This window comes from Tachypleus tridentatus, chromosome 5 (genome assembly GCF_004210375.1).
Source record: "Tachypleus tridentatus isolate NWPU-2018 chromosome 5, ASM421037v1, whole genome shotgun sequence".
Taxonomy (NCBI): Eukaryota; Metazoa; Arthropoda; class Merostomata; order Xiphosura; family Limulidae; genus Tachypleus; species Tachypleus tridentatus.
Genome location: NC_134829.1, coordinates 16,789,470 through 16,814,998, shown reverse-complemented (window position 1 = coordinate 16,814,998; position 25,529 = coordinate 16,789,470). Strand labels below are relative to the sequence as shown.

At 34.6% G+C, this 25,529-nt stretch overlaps 1 protein-coding gene and 1 long non-coding RNA gene across 10 annotated transcripts in view; one reads left to right on the top strand and one right to left on the bottom strand.

Annotated features, from left to right (window-relative positions):
- Positions 1-23,641, bottom strand: part of LOC143250611 (plexin-B-like) — a 73,862-nt gene extending 50,221 nt beyond the window's left edge. For 5 of the 8 annotated variants that reach the window (XR_013028251.1, XM_076501429.1, XM_076501433.1 and 2 more), the window contains exons 1-2: positions 9,884-10,016; positions 4,664-5,983 (exon numbers count right to left, since the gene is read on the bottom strand). Coding sequence is in view for 7 of the 8 variants with exons in the window: in XM_076501429.1 (XP_076357544.1) it covers positions 4,664-5,833 (1,170 nt within the window). In the remaining variant the exon portion in view is untranslated. Of the gene's footprint in view, positions 1-4,663; positions 5,984-9,794; positions 10,017-18,302; positions 18,403-23,520 lie in introns of those variants that run through there. The other 3 variants (XM_076501432.1, XM_076501431.1, XM_076501430.1) reach the window with 3 other exon arrangements.
- On the top strand, positions 1,965-25,472 carry LOC143250613 (uncharacterized). Of its 2 annotated transcripts, none has more exons than XR_013028252.1 (3): positions 1,965-2,134; positions 24,026-24,283; positions 25,295-25,472. It is a non-coding gene; the product is annotated as an uncharacterized LOC143250613 (long non-coding RNA). The 2 variants fall into 2 exon arrangements; XR_013028253.1 differs by lacking the exon at positions 1,965-2,134 and adding an exon at positions 23,621-23,758.
- Positions 25,473-25,529: the final 57 nt, after the last annotated feature.

Here is a 25,529-nt window from a genome sequence, read left to right as displayed (position 1 = left end):
ACTTTGAAATATATTTTTAGGTTCATCTAGTGGCATCTTAAGCGATCACTGGCCTTATTTTAAGGTTTTTGTTGGTAGGTGGCAGCCTGTTAAGCAAACTTACACAGTTTACTTAACGGCATTTTTAGTGCACTGTAAGAGGTTGATTTTCAGGTTTGTAAATTAACTGGCACACGAAAAAAAATGTTCCTAACAGCATAAACTCTGGCCAGCATAAAGCAAGCATATACGATTTTGTTTTTACTTTAATATTCCACACAACAAATAAATGGTGCGGTCATTCACTGACTGTGTTCTTACTTTAATTGACTGTATTATTTCCTACATAAAAATAAATAATTTCTCTCGACGATGTAATATAAACTCCTTCTATTTAATAACCTTCTTCTATAAGGAAACACTGCTACACTTTTTTATTGACTGTGATCATGCTGGAGGGCGCATGACATTTTTCATTAGTTTCTCAATTGAGTTCAATGACTTTCCTATTACATCTGGTAAAAAAATTAAATTAATTATAGTTATTTAACAGAGTATAAGGGATAGGGATAACAAGGGACCTGTTGGTCCATCTCAGGTGTCTCACCCACTGTGGGCCCAGCAAGTGTAAAGTGGTTAAGGCATTCGACTTGTAATCCGCGGGTTCGAATTCCCGTCATACCAAACATGCTCGCCCTTTCAGCCGTGGGGGCGTTATAATGTAACGGTCAGTCCCATTATTCGTTGGTAAAAGAATAGCCCAAGAGTTGGCGGTGGGTGGTGATGACTAGTTGCCTTCCCTCTAGTCGTACACTGCAAAATTATGGACGGCTAACACAGATAGCCCTCGTGTAGCTTTGCGCGAAATTGAAAACAAAACCAATCATTCTCTAAGCCAAACTAAAACTATTTAATAAAGGAAAAAATAAAATCCTACTATATCCGGAAAAAAATTATAATTAATTTTAATTTATTTATTACACCTTTTGAAGGCAATGAAGAATTATTTTTCGAAGCGTTGAGCGAAATCATCCCCGCTACAGTACGCCTTATCTAATTATAGAATTAGTAGAGCATATTTAACACGATTCCACCACACGCGAGATCAACATAACATTGTAGTTCTAGTACACAAGGCTTCCTTTACAGTATCAGCGTAAGTGTGGTGCACGCAAGTCTTAACTTACAGTATCAAAAACATAGCATCACGTAGAGTGAATACCGTATATACTTAAATCGATGGTAATAATACCACTATCATTCGACAGATAAACTGCATGGTACTGTGTGAAAAGAGGAAAATGTATCTCTGTAAAAAAGTTACCTCCGATAAATGATAATTATGTTTGACGTAGTTCACTTGAGGATCTACATCTGCTCTTAATTTTTGTTTCTCTTCCGCACTTGAGATCTGCAAATACAGGCTGAATTTGAAGAATGGTGTACCCCTATCGCAAAGTATGGAGGACTTCTACAGATACCTTTGTACAATGATAAATTTCATTCTTCTCAATATCCAACATATTTAACTCTCACGAGTTTTGTTTTTGACATTGGAGTCTAAAAAAGATGTTTTAAAATAGCTTCAGACATTAAGTTACACTTTCTTTTCTTCACAAGTTGTTCACTTTTCAATATACACATAAGCTCCCCAAATAAAAGTAATACAACTTCTCTTTAGATAACACATTCACCAATCATGATGTTGTTATTTGTGCAACGTGAGGAGTGAAGCATGTCTGTCTTATTTCGAAATACCGATTAAAATGTAGGTAACACTGAGTCAACCTACGTATTAATACTTCCTCAGGGTTCCTGAAAGTGTTTTGTTTCAGGAGTAAATAAAACCAAAATTAAGAGTAAGAAACAATAATTTGTTGTAGTCTACAAAGTGCTTAATTCTTCTTGTGGTACATGGCATGCGCATATTTTACTGACGTCAAGACACTACAAACTGCGCCGTTAAGCATTCCTTATGTCACGTCATTTTAGTGTCAACCGACTGACTGACAGACGGCACACTAATGTAGAGTGGTGCACGCGGTTAAGACAGGTGTCCTGTCTAGTCGGCCTTTGACCCCCTTTCCATTAATTCATGCGGAAAAGTCTTCATTTGTGTCTTCCAAAGTTCTTACGGAATTTACTAAGATTAACGGTGAGTGGTTTTACGAATACTCTCTTCAGGTTTTAACATGAAAACTCAAACCCTTCATACATTTCATAATAAATACGCTGTAGTCACAAATAACAAGAGTTTACAGACTAGCCTTCTCGTTTAAATATTGATAAGCAACTTAGAAAACACGTTGCCCGTTTGTTATATGATATTAAATTATTTAACATAAATACAGCAATGGTATAGTGATTGAAATATTTCTGTTGTGAAATAGTGATAGATAGTTAAGTATATTTTAGGTATAAAGCTTTTACGATAAACCAATCGTTGAAAATATTTTACTTGACAATACTTTAAATCTAAATGCCAAAACATGTTTCAACACGTTTACTTCAGAGTTGTCAAACAAAGCTAGACGAAAAGCTATTTGCTCAAATCTTTTCCTAATATCGAGTTGATAAACTAGAAAGAAGGAAGCTTGCTAAAGCATTTACCATCAACTCTTGTTATTCTAAGTAACTGTATCTGACAGTCACTCTTTTGGTGCACCGAAGAGCCTGAAAAGCAAAGCAGTAATGTCCACACGAATAAAAAAAACTCGTAAGATTCACAGTCCACGCACGCTAACCAATAGGCCACGCCCGGCCCATGTTTAGTAGGAATAATGAGTAGTAAAAAACTTTACTTCCGCGAAGAGACCCACCTTATACCACCAGTTAACTTGTGAAAACCTAACCTCAAGTGGGAGAGAAACAACCTGTCGCTTAGTCACACAATGGTTAAGAAACGCGTAATGATGACTGTGTGAGGGAGAGGTGAGGTACTACATACTATTCAAGGTGAGGTACTACCGTGTTTCTCCGATAATAAGACCTAGTGTGATTTTTGGGGATAGTTTTAATATAAGCTCTACCCTTAAAATAAGCCCTAGTTAAGAGTGGCAGGAAGAGGAAAGAAATAAAAAAAATTAATTTATTAATTAGTTTAATAGTTAGTTAATTATTTTGTTTAAGTATTAATCAGTTAGTTTAATAGTTTAATAATAGTTTATTTTAAATAGTTAGTTTAATAGTTTTACTTTGTAACTTCATTTTTTTAATATATTAAAATAAGACATCCCCCGAAAATAAGCCCTAGTGTCATATTTTGGAGTGAAAATTAATATAAGCCCTGTCTTATTTTCAGAGAAACACGGTACATACTATTCAAGGAGTGGTGGGGGATCGTTTTTAAGACAAAATATTTCCAAACAAAAAATTCATAAACAATTAAGACCAAAAACACGAGACAATAACCATTATTCATGTACTGTTAAGTTTGTATGTCTAGTAATGCGAAATATAGCCGATAGCCCGCAATACGCGTTTTTATTTGGTTTTAATAGGCCAGCTCTAACAGCATTAAGTTTTAATATTACCTCAGTTTGTTATTTGTTTTGTTAATTAGGCTACATCATGTGTTTTCCGCGCGTTTGCTTAAAATCATGAAAAAAATTCTTTGTACTTTCAGGTAAAATATATGTATGGTAATAACAACTTGGGCCCAACATGGCAAGGTAGTTAGAACACTCGACTCGTAATCTGAGGGTAACGGGTTCGAATCCCCGTCATACCAACCATGCTCGCCCTTTCAATTGTGGAGCGTTATGTAACGATTAATCCCGTTATTCGTTGTTAAAAGAGTAGCTCAAGAGTTAGCGGTGTTACACTGTTGAATTAGGAATAACTAGCGCAGATAGCACTCGTGTAGCTCAGCGCACATTTAAAAAATAAACAACAAATGGGTGTAGTTATGGAAACAAGCAACAGAGACAACATTCTAGTTGCAAGGGGTCGGCGGATGGATTTTAAATTTCTAGATTGAATTCTTTTTTCGTGCGTTTATTGGTATGATATCGTTATTTAGCCTGCTGCAAAAATCTTAGATCGTACCTCAGCTTTAGGCAACATTAGAACATCTTAGTTAACACGATCACTATGAATAGATCGTACCTCAGCTTTAGGCAACATTAGAACATCTTAGTTAACACGATCACTATGAATTACGTTATCCACGAAAATGTGTAATTTCCATAAGAAATATATATATATATTTGGACACACTATGGATGTACATGTTTTAAAATGGTGTAATATTATTGTTTTGGGACCATAGGTATTAATACTAGTATTCCCAGTGCACTACCTTAGCAATCCAAAAATGTAAAAAAGTATTGCATTTCAAGAAACTATATTGAGTCCACAATAATCTCGAAGAAAACCAAGTTTGTTCTTAACTTATATCTATTTATATATACAATCGTTTAACATCATTAGCGCTACTTTAGCTGTAATAAAAATAGAATGTTTTCATGCGACCTCATATGTTAATATTAAAAATCGGCATCAGATTTTAGCCCAAATTTCATCCGTTAATATTAAGAATTGTAAGTAGATTTTCGTCTGTATCTATGGTGATAGTTTACACAGTTAATAACAATTTAGAAGTCAGAATAAGAACACCGTGCAACGGAAAAATATATTTACTTCTTACTTCGGTTCTGGGTATGTAATACAAGAATATACTTACTCCTGGTTTTGGGCAGTCCTTGATGCTTCCAGCGATGTAATCCATGTTACGAGTGGTCACACTCCCATTATAACACATTCGAATATTTTCAATAAAACGCTTATCAATTGCTTCCAGCGAAAATATGCACATGGCTGACCTTCGAGCTGGTCTAGAAGTGTGGTCAGTAACACTCTGGGCGAATATACCGACTAAAACATCACTGCCTCTAGGAATTTGAAGAGTTTCGGCTAGGTTAGCCTCTGCTGCAACAACGCTAGCATCTTGGAGAAGATTGTAATCGATACCATCTTTTCCAATACACTGTAATGTTAATTCTGTATAAGTATTATAACTAGCATCTGATATACAAATTCGTGCCAACCTTGTGACGTAACCGCATTCCTCAAGCGCCCTCAAATGAGATTTTCTCTGGACTGTTGCAAAGTAGACAAAATTTTCTGAGAAAAATCCGTAGATGTAATTAACTAAATAGTAATCTCTAAGGTGAAAGCTGATATCCACACGAGCTATGGTAGAGAAAGACTTTTCAATTATTCCAAAGATTCGGCCTGCGTCTTCGTCCAAACTGCGACTAGTAATTGCTGGAATTATATCTCTGTAGGTCCCTAAGAAACTGTTGGTGGTGGCTACATAGAGAACCCGAGAAATATGATCCAGGTAACCAGCTGGGCCAATGAACGCGTAAGTTGAAGAATTTGCATCGTTGGCAGCTATAGGAATTGGAACGAGATCTTCAAAATTCGAAATATTTGTTAAATGATGACGACGACATGCTCCCTGGTGGACACTTCCACAAACAATCAACATCCTAGTTTTGTTGTCAATGACTAGAACTTTGTTGAAGTTAGTCGTTGCCATTTTTCTCAAGTTAGTACAATCTATTGGGGGACAATCAATGTTGTCCATTACAGGTCCTGTTTCTAATTCAGCTTCCATGACAAGAAAGCTGTTGAACTGATACAACCGATTAGTTGCACCCACATAAACACGCCCAGATCGAGGATCCACTCTCACGTGTGTAAAGTTAACACTCTTATTAAATGTTGTGTAAGATGCGTAAATGTTACTTTCTTCTAAAGCTAGCACCGTGAACCATGAATTTAACACCAACAGGCACATTAATCCAACATTATTAAGAACCCCCCACTTCCACTTTTTGGGCCTCATTTTGCAGCTTTCTAACTTTCGTGCAACAAATGTCTGTGTCACTTTACGTTGATGATGCTAAAAGTGGTGGTGATAGTGTAACACCTGTATTATGTTCAACATCTATCAGAATTTCTTTTCTGATACATTTTCATTTCAGCTACTAGTATCCTGTCAAACACAAGATGTAATTTAGTTAATGAAAATAGAAATACGACAAAAAATAATAAATTACAGTGAGCTTAGTTAAAATTCTTTGCTAAAAAATATTCCTCTTAACTGTTTTATGTTTATAACATACCCCATAACTTATTATTATCATTATCTTATGTTGTATGTTTATAACGTACCCCTTACCTTATTATTATTATCTTATGTTTTATGTTTATAACATACCCCATACCTTACTATTAATAATAAAACAAAATCTTCTCTGTCTATTGTCAACATGTGAAGTTTTTTTGTTTGTTGTATATGTACAACTTAAAACATTACCTAGATACTTGGTATTCCATGTTGCCCCTTATACAACTTGATGTAGAGGTAGTTTGGCAGTATAATTGCTAGGTCACAAAACTGATGGTCAAAGCTTTAGATGTACACTTTCGCTGGTTGATAATTTGCGTCTGAAGTTAGTTTTTTCCTGTTAAGTTTTATGTAATGTCTCAACCGGAAAAGTCATTCAGCATTGGAAGTCAGTCCAGCTCACTAATGTCTTTGTTTGTAATGTATTTTGTTATTTGAATTCTGTTTTAAGTTAATCCAGTGGAAATGTCATCTAGATTAGAATGTTAAATAGATATAAGTTAACTGTTAGTCACTCTGCCTTCTCTTACTTCATGAATAATCGATAATAATAATTAACTATTTTGAATATGTGTTGTGTCTAATTAAAATAGCTATAAGATGTTTCTACTTATATTTTCTAGGCTATAACGTATTTTAGCTATGCCAATATAAACAAGTAAAAAAAAACAAATTCTAAAAAGGAAGTAAATGTGAGAATAGCTCACGTCAATCTTTCCAAGATAGTAGAAATAGTACTTGCATCATCTCTACATTGTTTGGCTTTTCTTTTAACGAACCGTTTCGGTAGATATAGTAAGGCTGTATTTATACCTAAGTTTTAACAAGGTTCCAACTGTTATGTTTATTGTTGATCTATTATTGGCTGGTAATGCCTCTTTCATCCTGTTTTTGAGCTTTCTATCGAAGTATCAAATATCGGTAAGATAGCTAACTTCAAGGGGCTAATGGTAACATCGTTTACACTACAGCTGTGATTATTTTATAAATTATTAGGTATTAATAATATTTATAAAAGCGGATATTTCGTTTGAAATGCCACCTTAATGAAATCACTTGACACCATTGTTTTGGGTTATCACGTGATAAAAACAAACAAACAGAGCGAAGAAGAACAAGATATTCAAACTTTTTACTTTTATATTTACAGACATTACTAGAAAATTTGAGTCAGCCATTACATAGATATTTTTTTAAAAGGAAACTCTATATAGTGTTATATAATTCTGATAACCTCTATGGGAGATATTTAAAATATCATTTCGATGAACAGTTCAAGCCATCCCTACATAGACAACGCTATTGTCTGCCTGATATTTTTTCTTGAATTATTATATCATTTTCCACCTAAGAATAGCGATATTTATAAATTCGTCAACATTAATTATTACGATTAACACTAGAATAGTGAAATGCAGCTGCAAAAATCCATTCTTTAAAAATTCTACAGTTACCTCATACTGTAAATGTCCCGTAGGTGTTTGTTATTTGCAAAGAAGCAAATTAAATGAAAAAGTTATGCTAAAAATAACGTCTCATTTCATAAACCAAGTGAAGTTTTGCTGGATGTTTCAAAATTACTTCCATTATTCAGACAAATTCATTTCGCAAACCAACAGACACAATGTTGTGGTCTGAGTCATAACACCTTGTAACCATGGTTATAAAATCTATTATTCAAAATTAAATCCAAGAAATTTTGAGGAAATCAGTGGTAGGTACGCGTTGTCTACCAAAACGTTAATCTACGTCCTCAGTTTCGCAACGTTCTGTTAACCTGGAAGCAGCCTCTGAATAGCGGAAGTGACGTTTGAAACGCTTTCTTCATATATATTTATTTATATTTATATATATATTAAATTGCATGAAAACATTTATATTTAATGTATTATTTAAGTTTTATTATATTCTATTTTGGTCGACAATTCGTTCCATTGGTAACATTCCACAGAATGACTATGTCAACATTTTTTATCTTTCTAAATTATAAGCCACATAACATCGCAAGTGTATTCAAGGAGAAAAATGTTTAAAGTTCATACATTTTCATCTGAATATTTATGTTTGGTGATAAACTCAAGAGTTTTTTGAGAAAGTGCCCTGAAACCAACAGGGACACTTCTTTATATATATTCTGGAAAGTCTTAGAAACTGTACGTATTTTTTCTGACTTTATACCAACTGTACGCTAGTTTACAACCCCATAGTAACTGTAGTTTTCTGACCAAACCAGTTTGCTTCTTAAATACGTATGCTGATCCCACGATGTGTTCGTGCGATTATTTGACTTGGCCTAAATTTTATATTACTATATGTGTACTTGTTGTGGAATGAAAGCAACGCATAAAGGCTTATTACCTCTGTAGATAGTTCAACTCACACTATGTGGTAGGTTTGTATGATGCGTAGGCGGCAAAAGTCATCACTCTGTTAAGATTGTGAGGCTTAACATAATATATTATTGGTTTGCATTTTAAGCACCTCGAATGAAATTTCGTTGTTTGTTTTCAAAGCTGAACGTGCTCGAAATCGTGATCAAAAGAACTACGTGTTTAAGTAGGATGCTTGTTTTCACAGAACATTGTTGTAACGGTAACACTAGTTAGTCTTGGTTCAAATGCCAGAGGGCACGTCAAGCTAGAATTGTATTAAAACAGCTCGGCAAGGGACAGCTTATGAGAAGCAAGAGAAGAGATAAAGAAATATGAAGTTGACGTCCTAAAGGTCCATTGATAACCTTCTACATGGTATGTGAAGGTCACGAATGAAGTCCCGTGATTGCTTCTCTTTGAACTCTATAGCACGAGAAGCACGAGATTATGATGTCATACCAAGAGTTATAACAATAGATACTAAAGTTGTTAAAATGTTATAGTTCGAGAGAATAATAACACTAAATTTTGAAAAAAGGCTTAAGATTTATAATAATAAATCACAGATGTTCTTTTCCAGTTCTTTTCAAGTAAAGACACTCACCGAAAGTCTTACATATACATTTCTGCATGTATGCAATTTAATCTAAGATCACTCTATGATTAAAAACATTCAAATAAACCTATTCAGGTGTATAGGTCAGCTGTCCTCAAAATATACACAAATATTTACACCTTTTGTCAGCACTGAGACAAGAAACGTTATGTCAATGTTTGCCTGAGAAGTGTTATGAAAATACTGAGTTAAAACAAAAACTAATGTTGTGTCAATAAGTTTTCGAACATAAAATTAACACTCAGAAGCCTAAAAATATTTATTTATTGCTCAGTTTTTAACGACAGTAAAGGTGGAAAGTAACGACTTATTTATTTTTGGCAGTAATACTAACAGCATGTAAAAATACCAGGACAAGATAAAAGGACGTCTTATGAGTATTTGTTAAAGAAAAACTTTTTTTTTCGCTGTTTATAAATATGTACAATAGCTAGGTACGTCTAAAGTTTCAATATGCATTTCGAAACGTAAAGTAATACCGACAACCGCCTTCCGTTTGCGAGTGATATTTAACATTTATCAAGAAATTCCTGTCGGCTTTCGCAACAAACCACCTGAAAACGCAATGCGAACGAAAATATCGGTTAATATACGAAATCATGTACACTAATAATTAACCACGCATGTATTACTTATTATCCTGTTACAGGTAGAAGGAAAAATACTGAAAAAAGAAAAACGACACTACCTTGAATAAAGATTCCATCTTTAGTTACACAAAAATATCCTGAGTTATCTCGAAAATGTTACTAGTGGGAATCCAATGGAAGAACTTACGTTAAATAAGGCAGAATGACGTCCGGAAAGTTATCAAGCGTGTTGCGTCTCTTTCCATACGTATTCACAAAGTGCTTCTAATCGTCTAAGCACAGACCTAACGTCTCACTCTGCCTACTGGGGCACTGCGCGGTGTGGTACGGTTTTGAGCCTGCGTCATATCTCTTATGAGCTCACGATACATAGCAAGGCAGCAGCAGCGGTGTCGCTCATACACGGAAGTACACAATATCCGAAATAGTTCAGTAATAAACAGTATTATTAAAGTGGCTCAATTAAACAAAACCGCTTTATATATAGAGTTTCACTCAAAACGCAGTTTTTTCTGATAACAGTTTCATACAGTTGATGGAGAAATAAAAATCAATAAAACCTATTTTTGTAGCTGAGAAAGTATTTGAACATAAAAAGATTGATTGTTTAGCAGTAGGACAATAAACTAGCTAATATTGTATATTCAAGGAGACAAAAGTTTTGAGCTCATACATTTTCGTCTGAACATTTATTTTTGGTGATAAACTCAAGAGTTTATTTAAACAGTGCCCTGAAACCAACAGAGAAACTTCTTTGTATATATTGTGGAAAGTTCTTACATAAAATACAAATCGACTCATCAAGTAATAGGCTTCAAATCAATTGTATCTTTTTTACAGTAAAAATCACAATAGTACTGTTTCCGTTTGTTGTTTTTTTCTGCTACAATTCTGCGCTTTCGCTGTCGGCCAAATCGACCGCAAAATTGTTTCAGGTAAAGATTTCTCAGTCATAAATGCAACTCTTGTTCACAAGCGCCAAAGAGCACTCCTGATGTAAACCCATATCTGATATTGGAAGTGTTGTTGATAAAACTAAGGAAGAAAACGATCTTTATACTCCAGATAAATATAAAAGAATATATTTTTCATTTAAGCCAACTTTTCGCCTTTGCGGCTTCTTCAGAGTTAACATACAAAACTGTTTGATATTAGAATATTCGTTACATTATAAAACTGCTTATAATGTTCCATTTTTTTAGTCTGTCGTAATGTGTGTCTAAAAATGTTTTAATATTTTTATTGTTTCATTGTTGTTCTGATATTATAGTATAGTTATAATACTAACTATATAGCTATACAAATGTATGATATATATCACTTAAATTATGTATATAGAAATGAAACCAATACAATCACAATACGTTTTAAGATTAACTGAAAACACATAAACAGAAAATAGAGTCCCCCGCATGGACAGGGGTAAGTCTACAGATTTACAACGTTAAAGGCAGCGGTTCGATTCCCCTCTATGGATGCAGCAGAGTTGAGTGCCTTAACCACCTGGCCATGCTGGACCAAAATGATTTAGTAGACCAAATTTTTGACGTTGCACATTCGCCCTGCTACTTTTTCTCTGATGTAGTGTTGCTTGTGAGAATGAAGTTTAAACTAACAGCTCTGTTAGTGTTTTATCCGTTTGTTTTTGTGTTATGTTGAGTGTCAGGTGTAATTGTTTAATGGCTTTACGAATCTTGTTTGTGACTGTATTGCTTATAAAAGGAATATTCATTGTGAACATTTTCGTGTATGCATTTTTATTTTAGGGTCTGTTGCTGTTGTAATGTTTTTAGGCATTTTAAAAACATTGCCGATGTGATATTCGAGATATCTGTTTAGTATTAATTGTGTTTTAAAGTCATTTTGTGATGTTTGTATGGCATTTTGCGTGGATCAGTTTCGATTTATTTTCTTTAGTTCCCCTATTATAGTCGTGTTTAAAAAAAACAAATTATTTGTGAGATTTTTATTATACAAGAAATTGTTTGAAAATGCCTTTACACGTACCTTCGGTGAAATAGTACATTGTTGAAATGAGGATATATATGTATATATATATGTAGACTCGAACAATAAAGAAAACCGAAATATCAGACACTAAAACAACAATATCACTCGGATTATTAATGCATATTGAAACTCTATATGAACGCTAAAGCAATAATAACGGCCCGGCATGGCCAGGTGGGTTAGGCGTTTAGCTCGTAATCTAAGGGTCGCGTAGGCCCGGCATGGCCAAGAGTGTTAAGGCGTGCGACTAGTAATCTGAGGGTCGCGGGTTCGCATCTCAGTCGCGCCAAACATTCTCGCCCTTTCAGCCGTGGGGGCGTTATAATGTGACGGTCAATCCCACTATTCGTTGGTAAAAGAGTAGCCCAACAGTTGGCGGTGGGTAGTGATGACTAGCTGCCTTCCCTCTTATCTTACACTGTTAAATTAGGGACGGCTAGCGCAGATAGCCCTCGAGTAGCTTTGTGCGAATTTTAAAAACAAAGGGTCGCGGGTTCGAATCCCCATTGCATCAAACATTCTCACTCTTTTAGCCGTGGGAACGTTATAATATGATGGTAAATCCGACTATTCATTGGTAAAAGCGTAGCGCAAGAGTTAGCAGTAGGTGGAGATGACTAGCTGCCTTCTCTCTAGTCTTACACTACTAAATTAGGGACGACTAGCGCAGATGGCCCTCGTTTAGCTTTGCGCGAAATTCAAAACAAAACAATAATAACAGTAAAAACAATACTAAGCACTAAAATTGTACAAGATTAAATAAAAAGGAAAGCAGGCGCAAAATTATTATGAAAATATACATAAAAAGAAGTGTTTTTATATATGTTGAGTCCGTGAAATAATACGAATATATTTCCTTCGAATGAGGAAGTTCCAACCCCAGTTGTTGTTTCTTTATCTTTTAATACAAACTACTTTTACTCGTAAATAAATTAAAGCCATAATCTAGACATGAATAATTCGCTTGCCACATCCTGTATCAATCAGAAAGCGTTTACTTTTTAATGGGTGCGCATTAAACACATACTTAAATGTTTCCTGACATTTAACCTTATAGCGAAAGAAGAATAAAAAAAGAGAAGGTATAAAATCTGTTGTTGTTGTTTGTTTTTAATTTCACGATAATAAGTGAAAATATCCTTTAAATGAACACATGAATTTGGACTCAGCTATATTGATGATTGCTGTCAGTAAACATTCCATAAGGTAATGAGGAGTTATACTATTAATCCATTTTCTAATTGTTTCAGTGTTAATAGTGATGTCTCTGGACGCAAATTTGTAAATGCTAACATGCTTTAATCTCATAAAGGAAGTTATATATACATTGTCCGTACACGTGAAGCTATATGAACTTAACAGTATCAATGGCTGTACAAAGTCAGAATTACAAAGCTTACCACCATGGTGTTGTCCATCTTACGCCACATTACTTCATTAAGTGTAAGCATGACGCGCTCTAGCTATCTTGATATATTAAACCGATACTGTGCAGAAATGTTAACAGAGCTAATTATCCTTTATAATCTTATTATCATTAAAATATTGTCATATTATGTGTGCTGATATTAGGAGCTACAGTGTCGTCACTATCTTATAAATATCTGCCGCTCGTAAGTATTCTATTTATCAAGGTAAGGTATTCATACAACATTGTGGCAAGCTTTTATATACAGCCATCAATCTAATAACAAATAATATGAAACAAACAATTAGCAGTTAACAAACAACTAAATAAATACGGGTCGATAGAAACTTTAGATTTACTGTCAACAATATAATAACAAAGTGTGTTTGAAACGAATAAAAAACAGCAGTTAGCAAATAAATAAATAAATACGAGTCGATATAGGGTTTCATTGTATATCTGTTAACAATCCAATAACAAAGCGTGTTTAAAACAAACAAATAGAAAGGTACGAGTCAGTGAGAAGCAGTGAGATAATCTGTCAATAATCACAAGAAGATGTTCATATGAATCCAATATGTAAAAACAATAGAAATAAACAATACAGAAGAAAACAAATAGAAATTGAGAATTAGCAGAAAAATAAAAACAACGAAAACCACATGAAACGTATAAGCCATAACGATCATAAAAAGTTGGTAATAACCTGAAATCGTTAAGTGCCAACTAACAAACGAATGAAACATTACTATGTTTCAGTTAAATATGTGAAGTTCTAAACTGGCGTATTTAGGCTTAGTAAGTAAAGTAGTAACAATGAACAAGCAAGCATGACAAGTTGCTTTATCATTTTAGTAACTAAAGTACCAACAATTAAACCAGTAACAAATTTTATCAACCTGAACATTCGAACCAGCTGCCAACAGTTAAACAGTATGTATAGAAGGTTGGGTATATTATAGTAATATGATGTCGAATATGTAAATCAGCAATTCAAGTGACAACCGTAGCTTATGTAACGTCGTGGTGAAACAGAATATACCTGAATTACATTTTGACTTTGCGTTACTGACGTAGGGTGATACCTTTGAAAACTGGTCGCTTTTAGGGAAGGATGTGTAACAACCATTTCCAATGAAAAATATTCTTACATTCAGATCATGAAAATGTGTTGAAATTGGGAATTTCAAAATGGAGATATATCGTCTTCTTAATATATTCGGAAAACAAGAGAATATGGACTTGTGTATCCGTTTAACCCCCTGCATACTCCAAGCATTTGAAGAATGAAAGAAGTATTCGTGTTATTCCGAACAAAAACGTATCGCTCATGTTGCTTGATACAATACCTATTGATTTCTTTACAATTTAACTGTTGAAACCGACGTTGGGAAGCCTTTGTTCTTCTTTTGTACAGTGGAGCGCCGTTAAGCCGCGGTATTTGGGGGGGGGGGTCAACCTGCTTACCGCGGCTTAAGTGGTCCGCGGCTTAAACCTTTGTGACTGAAAAGCCGAAGTCGCCAACAGCTCCGCCGAGGAGCCTCATCCGGGCCATTACATGATCATTATATCGGATTATCGAATTAAAAATAATACTTTAATTATTGATCACTTTTTCCACGGATTTACCGCGGATTAACTTTAATGTATGGAGAGGTGTGATTCGGTAACAATGGCGGCCTCCATAAAGCTGACAGAGAGAGGATAAGGTAGATTAACGGTCGATTTCTATTGTAATATATTTTATTTATTTCCCAAATTAAAGCAAATCCTTTTTAAATATCCCCTTGAAGTTATAAAGCCAGGATTAAATTCGTAAGCCGCGTTTTTACACGTTCTTAAATTAGCGGTGAGCCGCGATAATCCTCGCTCACATCGCTCACAAGACTTGCTACAGCGGCTTAAGCGATTTCGCGGCTGGTCCGCGGCTTAATGGCGCTCCACTGTATATGGCTTATAGAAAGCCAGAAGGAAGAAGTGGTACGTTTTGGACAAAACAGCCTTACGACAGAGACTCTTGCAATGAAAACTACGTTGCAGGGCTATTGTCAAGGTTCACGGTCGTCAGACAGAGCATGACTAGAAGTAGTTTCATAGCGTATAGATATTGTGAAATCGTTTCAATGTAACATATCTAGTGTTTCTAGATATTGCCTCTTTTTATTTCTATTTTGGCCTGGCATGGTCAAGTGGCTAGGGTCCTGGACTCGCAATACAAGGGTTGCGTGTTTGAATCTCCGCCCCACCGAAAATGCTCGCTCTTCTTGCCTTGGAGGCGCTATAATGTGACGGTCAATCCCACTATTCGTTGATTAAATCGTAGCCCAAGAGCTGGTGGTGGGCTGTGATAACTAGCTGTCTTCCCTTTAGTCTTACACTGCTAAATTAGGGGTGGTCAGAACATATAAATAGCCGTCGTGTAGCTATGCGCAAAATTCAAAAGAAACCGAACTTTTTTAGGCGGGTGAATAATAATGTTACAAATTTTCACTCATGCGCATGCTTTAGCGCACAAATATGTTTAGAAATAAAAGGTTCTTTTCTTGAAATATTACTTGTTTAGTGTTAAGCACAAAGCTACACAATGGAATATTTGTGCTCTGCCCACCACGAGTATCGAAACCCCGTGTCTAGAGTTGCAAGTGCACAGACATTACTAAAAAGGTTTTTTTTTTCTTACGTATATACTGTCCTGGGTCATTCCCTCGTTTGATATCATATAGTACTTTTTTTTGCGAAAAAAGATTGCTTTAGGAATGAAAAGATAAATACATTATACTGTTTTTGGTACTGATTTAAATTAGCAAGTCCTGTGATGCATGGAGGTGATAAATTTCCTGTTTTTCGTGTTTTCTTGTGATAGAATGACGTGGATAACACGTATTCTCTGAGAAAGACACACTGTTTTTTATGTAGTAACTAACTTTCTCAATCTAATTCAGAACTTGTGCCGGTATTTTTTTCTTTCCAATCTCTGTAGAAAAGCAATGACTGATATCCTGTGTACACGCCTTGCTGAATTACTTGTTGTTTATCACTAATTTGTCTCTATTTTTTACCTTCATTTCAGTCGTATAGGAAATGAATTTAATGTTTTTGCCGCTCCTCTAATTACTATTATTACTAATCTTATCTGTTATCACTGCACCTAAGCATGTTGTGTGTCAACCAGAAGTACAACATAACAACCAAGAAGGGCCCGGCATGGCTAAGCGTGTTAAGGCGTGTGACTCGTAATCTGAGGGTCGCGGGTTCACATCCCCATCGCGCCAAACATGCTCGCCCTCCCAGCCGTTGGAGCGTTATAATGTGACGGTCAATCCCACTATTCGTTGGTAAAAGAGTAGCCCAAGAGTTGGCGGTGGATGGTGATGACTAGCTGCCTTCCCTCTAGTCTTACACCGCTAAATTAGGGACGGCTAGCACAGATAGCCCTCGAGTAGCTTTGTGCAAAATTCAAAAACAAACAAACAAACAAACAAACCAAGAAATGTTCTCGTTAGTCTAACGAGTAAAGCACAGCCACAAACTACTTTAAAAGCCAATTTCTTAATTTTGATTTTTTCTATTTATGGCCTCCCCGTATGGGAGCTTATGACACTACAAAATGATTTCGATACCCGCGATGAGCATGCTACAGATAGCTTACTGGGAAGCTTTGAGTTTAAGAGCAAAATCATTTAAAGTCACAACTACCTTATCATACTGCATAAATAACTTGAATTAATTAATCACATTTTCTGTAATTTGTTTTCAGTTTTAATAAAACATCTTGGTGGATAGAAGAACACATACAACGAGTGTAAAAACATTCTACACATTTCATATTATGATGTTACAGTTGAGTTACGTTCACAATATCGAGTGACATAAAACTTAAACAATGTAAAATCTACAACTGATTTGATAATAATTTCACTCATTTAAAACACTTATACACACACACACACACATATATACAAAAAAGCTATTATAAACAAAAATATGGTAATAATAACAAAGCAAAGAAAACTAGTGCAATTTATATACAAATAATGTTGGAAGCCTACTAAATAAGATATTCTAAAACCAGTAAGGAAAATTAATAGCCAACGATATCGCGAAAGACCATAGAACGTGTGTATTATACATACGAGCTTGGTTTGAACGTTAGGATCTGTTGTAACATATCTTAATGGGTTGAGGCTGTTACGATAGCTCGTGCTTACACTTTTTATAGTTTGCTCAAACAAGGGTTGAAAATATTGGCTGTATACAGAAAGGAAAATAGCCACAGGCTGAGAACTGAGAGTGATCATTGAATGACCAGTTACGAAACAAGTCCTGAGCAGATAAAGGAAAGGAAAACAATTTGCCAAAGCTGACTAGCTGACAATTTCGTCGCTTACCCTTATGGTATCTGTATAAGTGAAGCAATGTTTTGCTAGTCATGGTAGCGTTATTATTTTGTTTATTAATAGCGCATCTGTTTTATGGTATTAAGGCATGTTTTTGGTGGTTTTTGGCATTGTTAAAGGGTATATTATTGTTGTTTTTTAATTTCGCCCAAAGCTACTCGAGGGCTATCTGCGCTAACCGTCTCGAATTTAGCAGTGTAAGACTAGAGGGAAGGCGGCTAGTCATCACCGCCTACCGCCAACTCTTGGGCTACTCTTTCATCAGAGAATAGTGGGATTGAACATAACATTATAACGCCCCCACAGCTGAAAGGGCGAGCATGTTTGGTGCGACGGGGATTCGAACCTTCAGATTGCGAGTCGAACGCTTTAACCCACCTGGCCATACCAGGCCGTATATTATTGTCTTCTTATCTATAGAATTAACGGCCAAAATAATTTTGCCATGTTCAACAACAATGTAAGAAATTTTAATCGCAAATTTAAAACTCGCATGAACAAGAATAAAAATCATATGCACTCAAAATAACGTGTTAGACAAATGGTAATGCATTCAAAATACTACAGGGTGGCCCGTAAGTCCCTACCCATCAATATATCTTATGTATCCAGTGTATCTGTGTGCTGTCCCTCATTCTCGCTGCATAATATTATGCGACGCCATGTTCTGTGAAACATTTTCCTCAACATTGCAGGGGTTATTGTTCCAAATGCCGCGGTAACAGCTGCCTTCAACTCATTATTAGTATTATTGAATATAACATAATAACATATGGATGGTAGGGACTTACGGGCCACTCTGTACACGGGTGAAGAGTGTTGAAGAAATCATCATGTACAATGTTTTACAAAACTTGTTACAGAAGTTTTCTCCCTCATAGCTGTTAATCGAAACTAGCACTGTGACATAAATGTAATGACTGAGTCACGTGAGTTCATGTAGCGGTTTAAAACATGTCATATCCAGTGAGCCTTTCACACTGTATCACATGGACCTTAGTCACACGAACTACAAATTCATTTTATTTCCTTTTTTTTCTTCTTCTTTCTTTTGGTCCCATATTTTCATTTTGAGGATTGATGTTTAATAAATGTAAAATAAATATTATAATACTCTAGTTTGCAAAATATTGTTTATAGTTCTGCTTAACATAATTAATATGGGCAAAGTATGGGTACGCGCTAAACAGCATAAATTAGTAGTATTAATTACGATGTACTGTATGCTGCGATGTATTTATTACCGCACAGGACTTTAGGCATAAGAAATAAACTATCATTTACATGTTAGAGAGAATATAATTATCTTTATGTCTTCTCTTTTAATTTATACATGAATATATTCTAAGCCAAATGAACATTCAACACCGATCACGATAACGAAAAAGGTAGAAAAAAAGAAAGGACATTCAACATAAGAAACAAAGTTCATTTTAAGCCTCTGATATAAAAAATGATTTTCTGTATTTTGATTAACAGTCATAGTTTGATAATTTTTTGCCGTCTCTGTGTTTATGTATATCTAAGAAAAAAAAATGAATGTGTGAACCAGTGGTACCTTTCGTCTTATTTCAAAAACTTTCTGCTAGATCGAACAAACTAACGAGTTAACAAAATCGAAAGAAGTTCCCTTAATGAAACTATCTAGTTAACATGCTGCCTCCCTGTCTGTCTAGATATCTATGATATTCATATCAATAAAATATCTGTTTTTCAATATCATTTAATTTATTTGCATTTCTGACAGCATGTCTATTTAAAATAATTCAAAACAAAGACTCCAGACTAAAGTATTCATTTTTGTCCCGCACGTACTGGATTCGGGAAATGTGTAACGTGAGTACAATATAAGTAACACGAGTTTTGTATTTATAATGAAGCACAAAAGTAAAACAATGAGGTACAATAGCTATCAAAATCCGCTTTTTGGTGTTATAAGCCAATGGGGGCAAATACATTAAAAATTGTATGTTTAAACATTTCAATAAAAATGCTATGAGAAAAATATACACAAAAAGGCTGCTTATGAAAAGAATCAAGCTATTTGAAAATCGAATAAAACATCGGAATTTCCATTCCTGATGGCCCAGTATGGCGAAGTGGTTAGGGCGCTCGGATCGTAATCTGAGGGTCGGCTGCCCGTCACACTAAACATGCTCGCCCCTTCAGGAGCACTATAATGTGACGGTCAAAAGTTGCTAAAAGAGTAGCCCAAGAGTTGGCGGTGGGTGATGACTAGCTGCCTTCCCTTTAATCTTACACTGCTAAATTAGGGACAAGTAATGCAGATAGCTTTGCGCGAAATTAAAACAAAAGAAGACAACAACAAACAAACCAACCGGGAACCAATGGTATAGACCAATTGTGAATATTCTAGGTCAATCGAGCATCTTTATTAACGAAGAACTGTCTCATTTAAATATTAATGAATGTACATATACGGTTAAAAACTTTACTGTTTATGTACATAGTATCGAGGTTATTGAGATAAATGAAAATAATAACCTATTGCATCTTTAGATGTTGTTTCGCTGTTTATGGATGTACTCATTGATAAAATATTTGATTTCAAGAGAATTACAAAATAGTGAAAGATTTATTTCACACCGAAGAATAGTTTATTAGCTGAGAATTGCAATTTTAGAATTAATGATAAATTTTACTAATAGGTTAGTGGTTTAGCAGGCTTATCTCCTGCTAAGTGATGTTGTAAAATTAAGTAGTTTTCAAGGTCATTTATTTTATCTATATAAAAGGTTATTGTCAGTAGTATGGTGTAGAGATGTGGTATATATTCTGTTGGGTATTTTTGAATATACGAATGAAATGAATTAAATTCATCTTGGAAATTGTTGAACATAGATCACATTTTTGAGATATTTTGGTTAGAATTTAGGAGATTATATAATATATTAAAAGTTTTTTTACTATCAGTATGCTCTCATATCTTGAATTTGATGACCCTTTTAGAAAAGCATTTTACTGTCAGTATGCCCTATATCTTGAATCTAATCACCATTTAAATCAGGATATATATCTATACATTTTATCCGCACGTTTGGTAGATCCTTGAGGTTGGTTCTGAAATGAATTTAAATAATGAGTAGTTCTTTACAAGGTCGGTGGCTTTTAGTAGAAGTTGTAATAAAGCTCTTCAATAACGTGAAAAAAATAATATTTCTAAATAAGGGATTATTTAATGACTCTCCAATACCCTTCTATAGAACATTATTTATTGTACATTTTACTTTTTGGTATTTCCGAAGGATTTCTAAAGCATTTATACAACTTTGCACTGATGGAATATTTATACCACAGATAAAACCGGAGTTTAAGACTATTAAAAAAAAACTTTAAAACAAATATGGAATATATCAAGTTAATTATATTTGTGATAAGATATATAACGACCAAACAGGAAGAATATGAAAAATAAAATTAAAAGATCAAAGTTAATAAAAAATTAGAAATTTTATTTTCAACTCTTGCTGAGTTCTGGGACCGTAATAAAAAGCACAATTGGAAGAGAGTGGTAATTATAAACAATGTCCAGACAAAGCTAGAAAGAGATTTTAAAAGAGAACTAGAAACTTTGAATTATGTCGAAGCCATTGATATAAATTGAGATGTTGATACAAAAAACTGAATATTCTGTTTAAAAAAAAAACAATTTCCTCACTTTCTCTAATATTTGAATATTAGTAACTATGTCCCTTTAATTTTCTATGGTGTACAAATAGGCTGAGCTTCAGAAGTAATTGTGGTAACAGGTATTGCCAAAAATATGATATATTTTTTGCTTTTTTTTAATAACAGATAATTTATTTTGCTTATAAGTTCCATTCCTTTCTGTTTTAGATATATGTTGTACAATGTCTTACAAGAATGGTAGTATATTTGATTTTAGAAAAACAAGTAGGAAACTTATTGGTAACTAAGTGTTTACATTCGCCTCAATTTTAGCAAACTGGTTAGGTAATATCTCTTAACATAATGTTTATGTATGCTTATGTGTAGGCTCCCAGTGGCACAGCAGTATATCTGCGGAATTACAACACTATAAATCGGGTTTCGATGCCCGTGGTGGGTAGAGCACAGGGAGGCCATTATGTAGTTTTGTGCTTAACTTCAAACAAACAAAACAAAAGCTTATGTGTATGTGACGAATGCAGACGATGATATTTATACAGGTTACGTACGGATCTGGACGTTTAGTTTTTCGAACTAATTTTACTTTTTATTTTAACACCTCTCATCGGGCTGTTAATCTACTAGTGTGCCGATCTGCTTCTCTCGCACATCAATCTTTCTATGAAGAGAGTTATCTAAATTCACATATATACATAAAATTAAGTTTTAAATTGTTGAGATTATCTTAGTTTAAAAAAGAACACTAAAACTAAATATCACATCACCAAAAAGTATCTTTAAACTAAACATATTTTGATTCATTTAACTTGAATTTCATATACGTTAACCTTATTATTATAACATAATGTTCGATGAGATAAATCTTATAATATGGGAGGCATTAAGCATAAACTGTTTCTTTTGACGTCAGCATAAAAAAAAACGCACTTATAGCAACTACTGAGGGAAAATTACGAATGCGTGCACACGTGCTGCCCTTAACGGAGGTTAAGACCCTCGCATCCAATATGGTCATACAATGTAGTTTGTCAGGTCTTTACATCACGTTTAGTTTATCCCAACAGAAACTAAAACCACGTGTTAACTGACAACTACTACTTGACTAGCTGTGATGAAGAAAGGGCTCAGGTCAGTAGTGAGAGGAAACGGGTACAGTCAATGTTGCAGTTCTGTACATGAGAGGTAGAGTAACAGTGAATATTTTTCAATGTCATTGAAATAACACATACATATGTTCGATTATAGAAACAAAAGCAGTAATTGATGCGAAAACGATGCTTTAATTTAGGTAAGCAACAATAATATGACGTCGCCCCCAGCGAGAACAACGGTATGTCTGCGGACTTACAACGCTACAAACAGGGTTTTTATACCCATGGTGGGAAGAGCATAGATAGTCCTTTATGTAGCTTTGTGCTTAACTTCAAACAAACGAAACATGTGACATTATCAATGAAAGAAAAGGAAATACGAACTTTATATAATTCTAATAACATACCACAGCCCTATAGACTTTCAAGCTTTTCATTGCGATAAAATTTTGCAAAGATTGTTTGTTTTTGGAAATTTGCGTAAAGCTACTCGAGGGCTATCTGCGCTAGCCGTCCCTAAGTTAGCACTGTAAGGTTAGAGGGAAGACAGCTAGTCATCACCACCCACAGCCAACTCTTGGGCTACTCTTTTACCAACGAATAGTGGGATTCACTGTCACATTATAACGCTCCCAAGGCTGAAAGAGCGAGCATGTTTGGTACGACGGGAATTCGAACCCGCGACTTTCGGATTACGAATCGAACGCCTTAACTCATCTAACCATGCCGAGCCATTTTGCAAAGAAGAACAAACATTGTCATGTGCGAATCAAAACTCTGTAGTAAGTTTTATTGGCAAATCGGAATACTTTAGAACAAAAGAAAAACATGCAGTCCTAGTGCTGAATATACTCTATGATAATTAAAGAGGTTGGTTAGAAGGTACAGAAAAATGTTATCTTACATGTGAGTTCATAAACAAAACACGTGTTGCTAATTACCTCGTTTTCTGTCCTCCAATATGACAGTGGCATGTCTTCGGACTTATAACGCTAAAATCTGGAATTCAATTTTCTTCAGTAGCTACAACAGATAATCCATTGTGGCTTTTCTCCAAAATTAACAAACAAACAAATTCATTCTCCATTTTCTGCACAACGTTCGAAGAACAAATTAAAGCAAAATTTAATTAAGAATAACGTTTATCTATTTATATATCTTACAAAATGTAACTATCTTGAATATTATATGATTACTTTGTTTAACTGAGTTAAAATAAAAGAGAAAGTAAACGAATACATACAACATAAAGAAAGGTTCTAGTTACCTGTTACACGATATTTTCATCTTGAGACAAAGAGACGAGATGGATGTTATTTCATTAGGGTATGCGTGAGCACACGCGCTCAGCAGCTGAAAATATAGTCGAAAGCATAAGCTACTGCGACGAGCTCAAATATGAACTTGATGACCCCGATGAAGGCCGTACCAGTAAGTTTGCACGAGCTTCTATTCTGAGACAGATCTAGGCCACTCGTTCTAGAGTTTCGTAACTGCCAATAACAGTAAGAAAACTGGCTTCACTTTAATATCTTGAGTTTATTTATATTTGAATAATTTTATCTGAAAATTATCTTTTTTTTTCTGTCTTCTAGTTAAGCTCTTGCTGGTAAATAAACGTAAAAGCAACTGAGTACCTACAAATGTGTTCATATATTGTAAAATAATATTAATACACTAGAGGTATTCAAATCAGTTTTATTGTTTTCCTTTTTATATATTTGTTTTGTCTTTCCTTATTATATTAAAAAGTTTGTTTATTTTTAATTTAGCTCAAAGCTACACGAGAATTATCCACTTCAGCCGTCCCTAATTTAGCAGTGTAAGACGAGAGAGAAGACAGCTAGTTATCACCACCAACAACTCTTGGGCTACTCTTTTATCAACAAATAACACCCCCACAGCTGAAAGAGCGAGCATGTTTGGTGTGACAGGGATTCGAACCCTCGACTTTCAGTTTACGAGTCGAGCGCCATAACCACCTAGCGATGCCGAGTCTATATTAAAAAGATCCGCCGAAATGACTCTTGGTAAATACTTGTAAAATGATTTTGAAATATGAAACAGGAAATACTGCTTTACAAATTGTCCACCTAATTAATGGAGTACAGTTACATAATTGCCTTTATAACATTTCCGCATGACACATTAATTAAATTCTATTTTTCCTTATTGAAGAGGAACTGGATAACGTGGTTAGGGTTTTCCCTAAGCCACTCAGTTTTCAAATTCACTGCATTCTAAGAAATTCTAAATAATGATTTCTAGACATATTTCCGAAAGAGTCACTCGAAACACTCTCTGATGAGTCTGTGGTAAGTTTAGACTTACAACACTAAAATACGGGGGTTAGATTCCCTTCGATGTATACAGCAGATTGTTCAATGTGGTTTTACTCTAAAAATAAATAAATATTCATAGCAGTTTTTGTTGATGTTTTCTTAATTAACGTACAGTAACTAACGTGGGCAGTACAGGATTAACACATAGGTATAAGTCACCTAGGACCCTGGCCGTACAGGGGCCTCGCCAATCACCCAAGTAAAAAAAAATTATACTTTGTAAAAGTAATAGAATAGAAGCAAGATTAAGTTATCATTTTTATCATTTCCAAATAGTACCTGAGCTTAGTGCGCAATACAAACCTTAATTTGGCTCTAACATAGGTACCCTCAATCTTGTAGGGGAAAACAATTTATTTCGAATTTCAAAACACAATTACCACATAGACCTCCTAGGAATCCGTCGTACAGGGGCTCGGCCGGTCACCCAACAAAAGAAAGATGTATAGATTGTGAAAGTATAAGTCATTATTGTTATCATTACCGTTTCACTTAATACCGGCAAACAGATAATATACAACATTATCTATCGTTGTCACTTATACAATTTTGATTTATTCTTCAACGGGTAATATGTAATGAATATTTGAGTTTTCATCATGTGTCATTGTTACTGTAATATCATGAAATAACCACAACAGAAGTTGATATCTTTACCATTATTTATGCACTAAAATGTCCATTGATATTCTGTCCTAGAAATGATGTCCTTTATGCTGAGCTGGGTTTAATGAAAACTGATGTGACTAAAGAGGAATATTCAATATATTTTGCTGAGATTTTTCATACTTGTTTCTTATGTTTATATTATACTAGTTGAAGTATTTGTGCGTTTGACGGATGGAATAAAAATTGGTTTGTAACAAAGGATAGGAAATTGTGTTTCTATTTTTCTGAACATAATATGTATTAAAAGTGCAATGAAAATGTATAA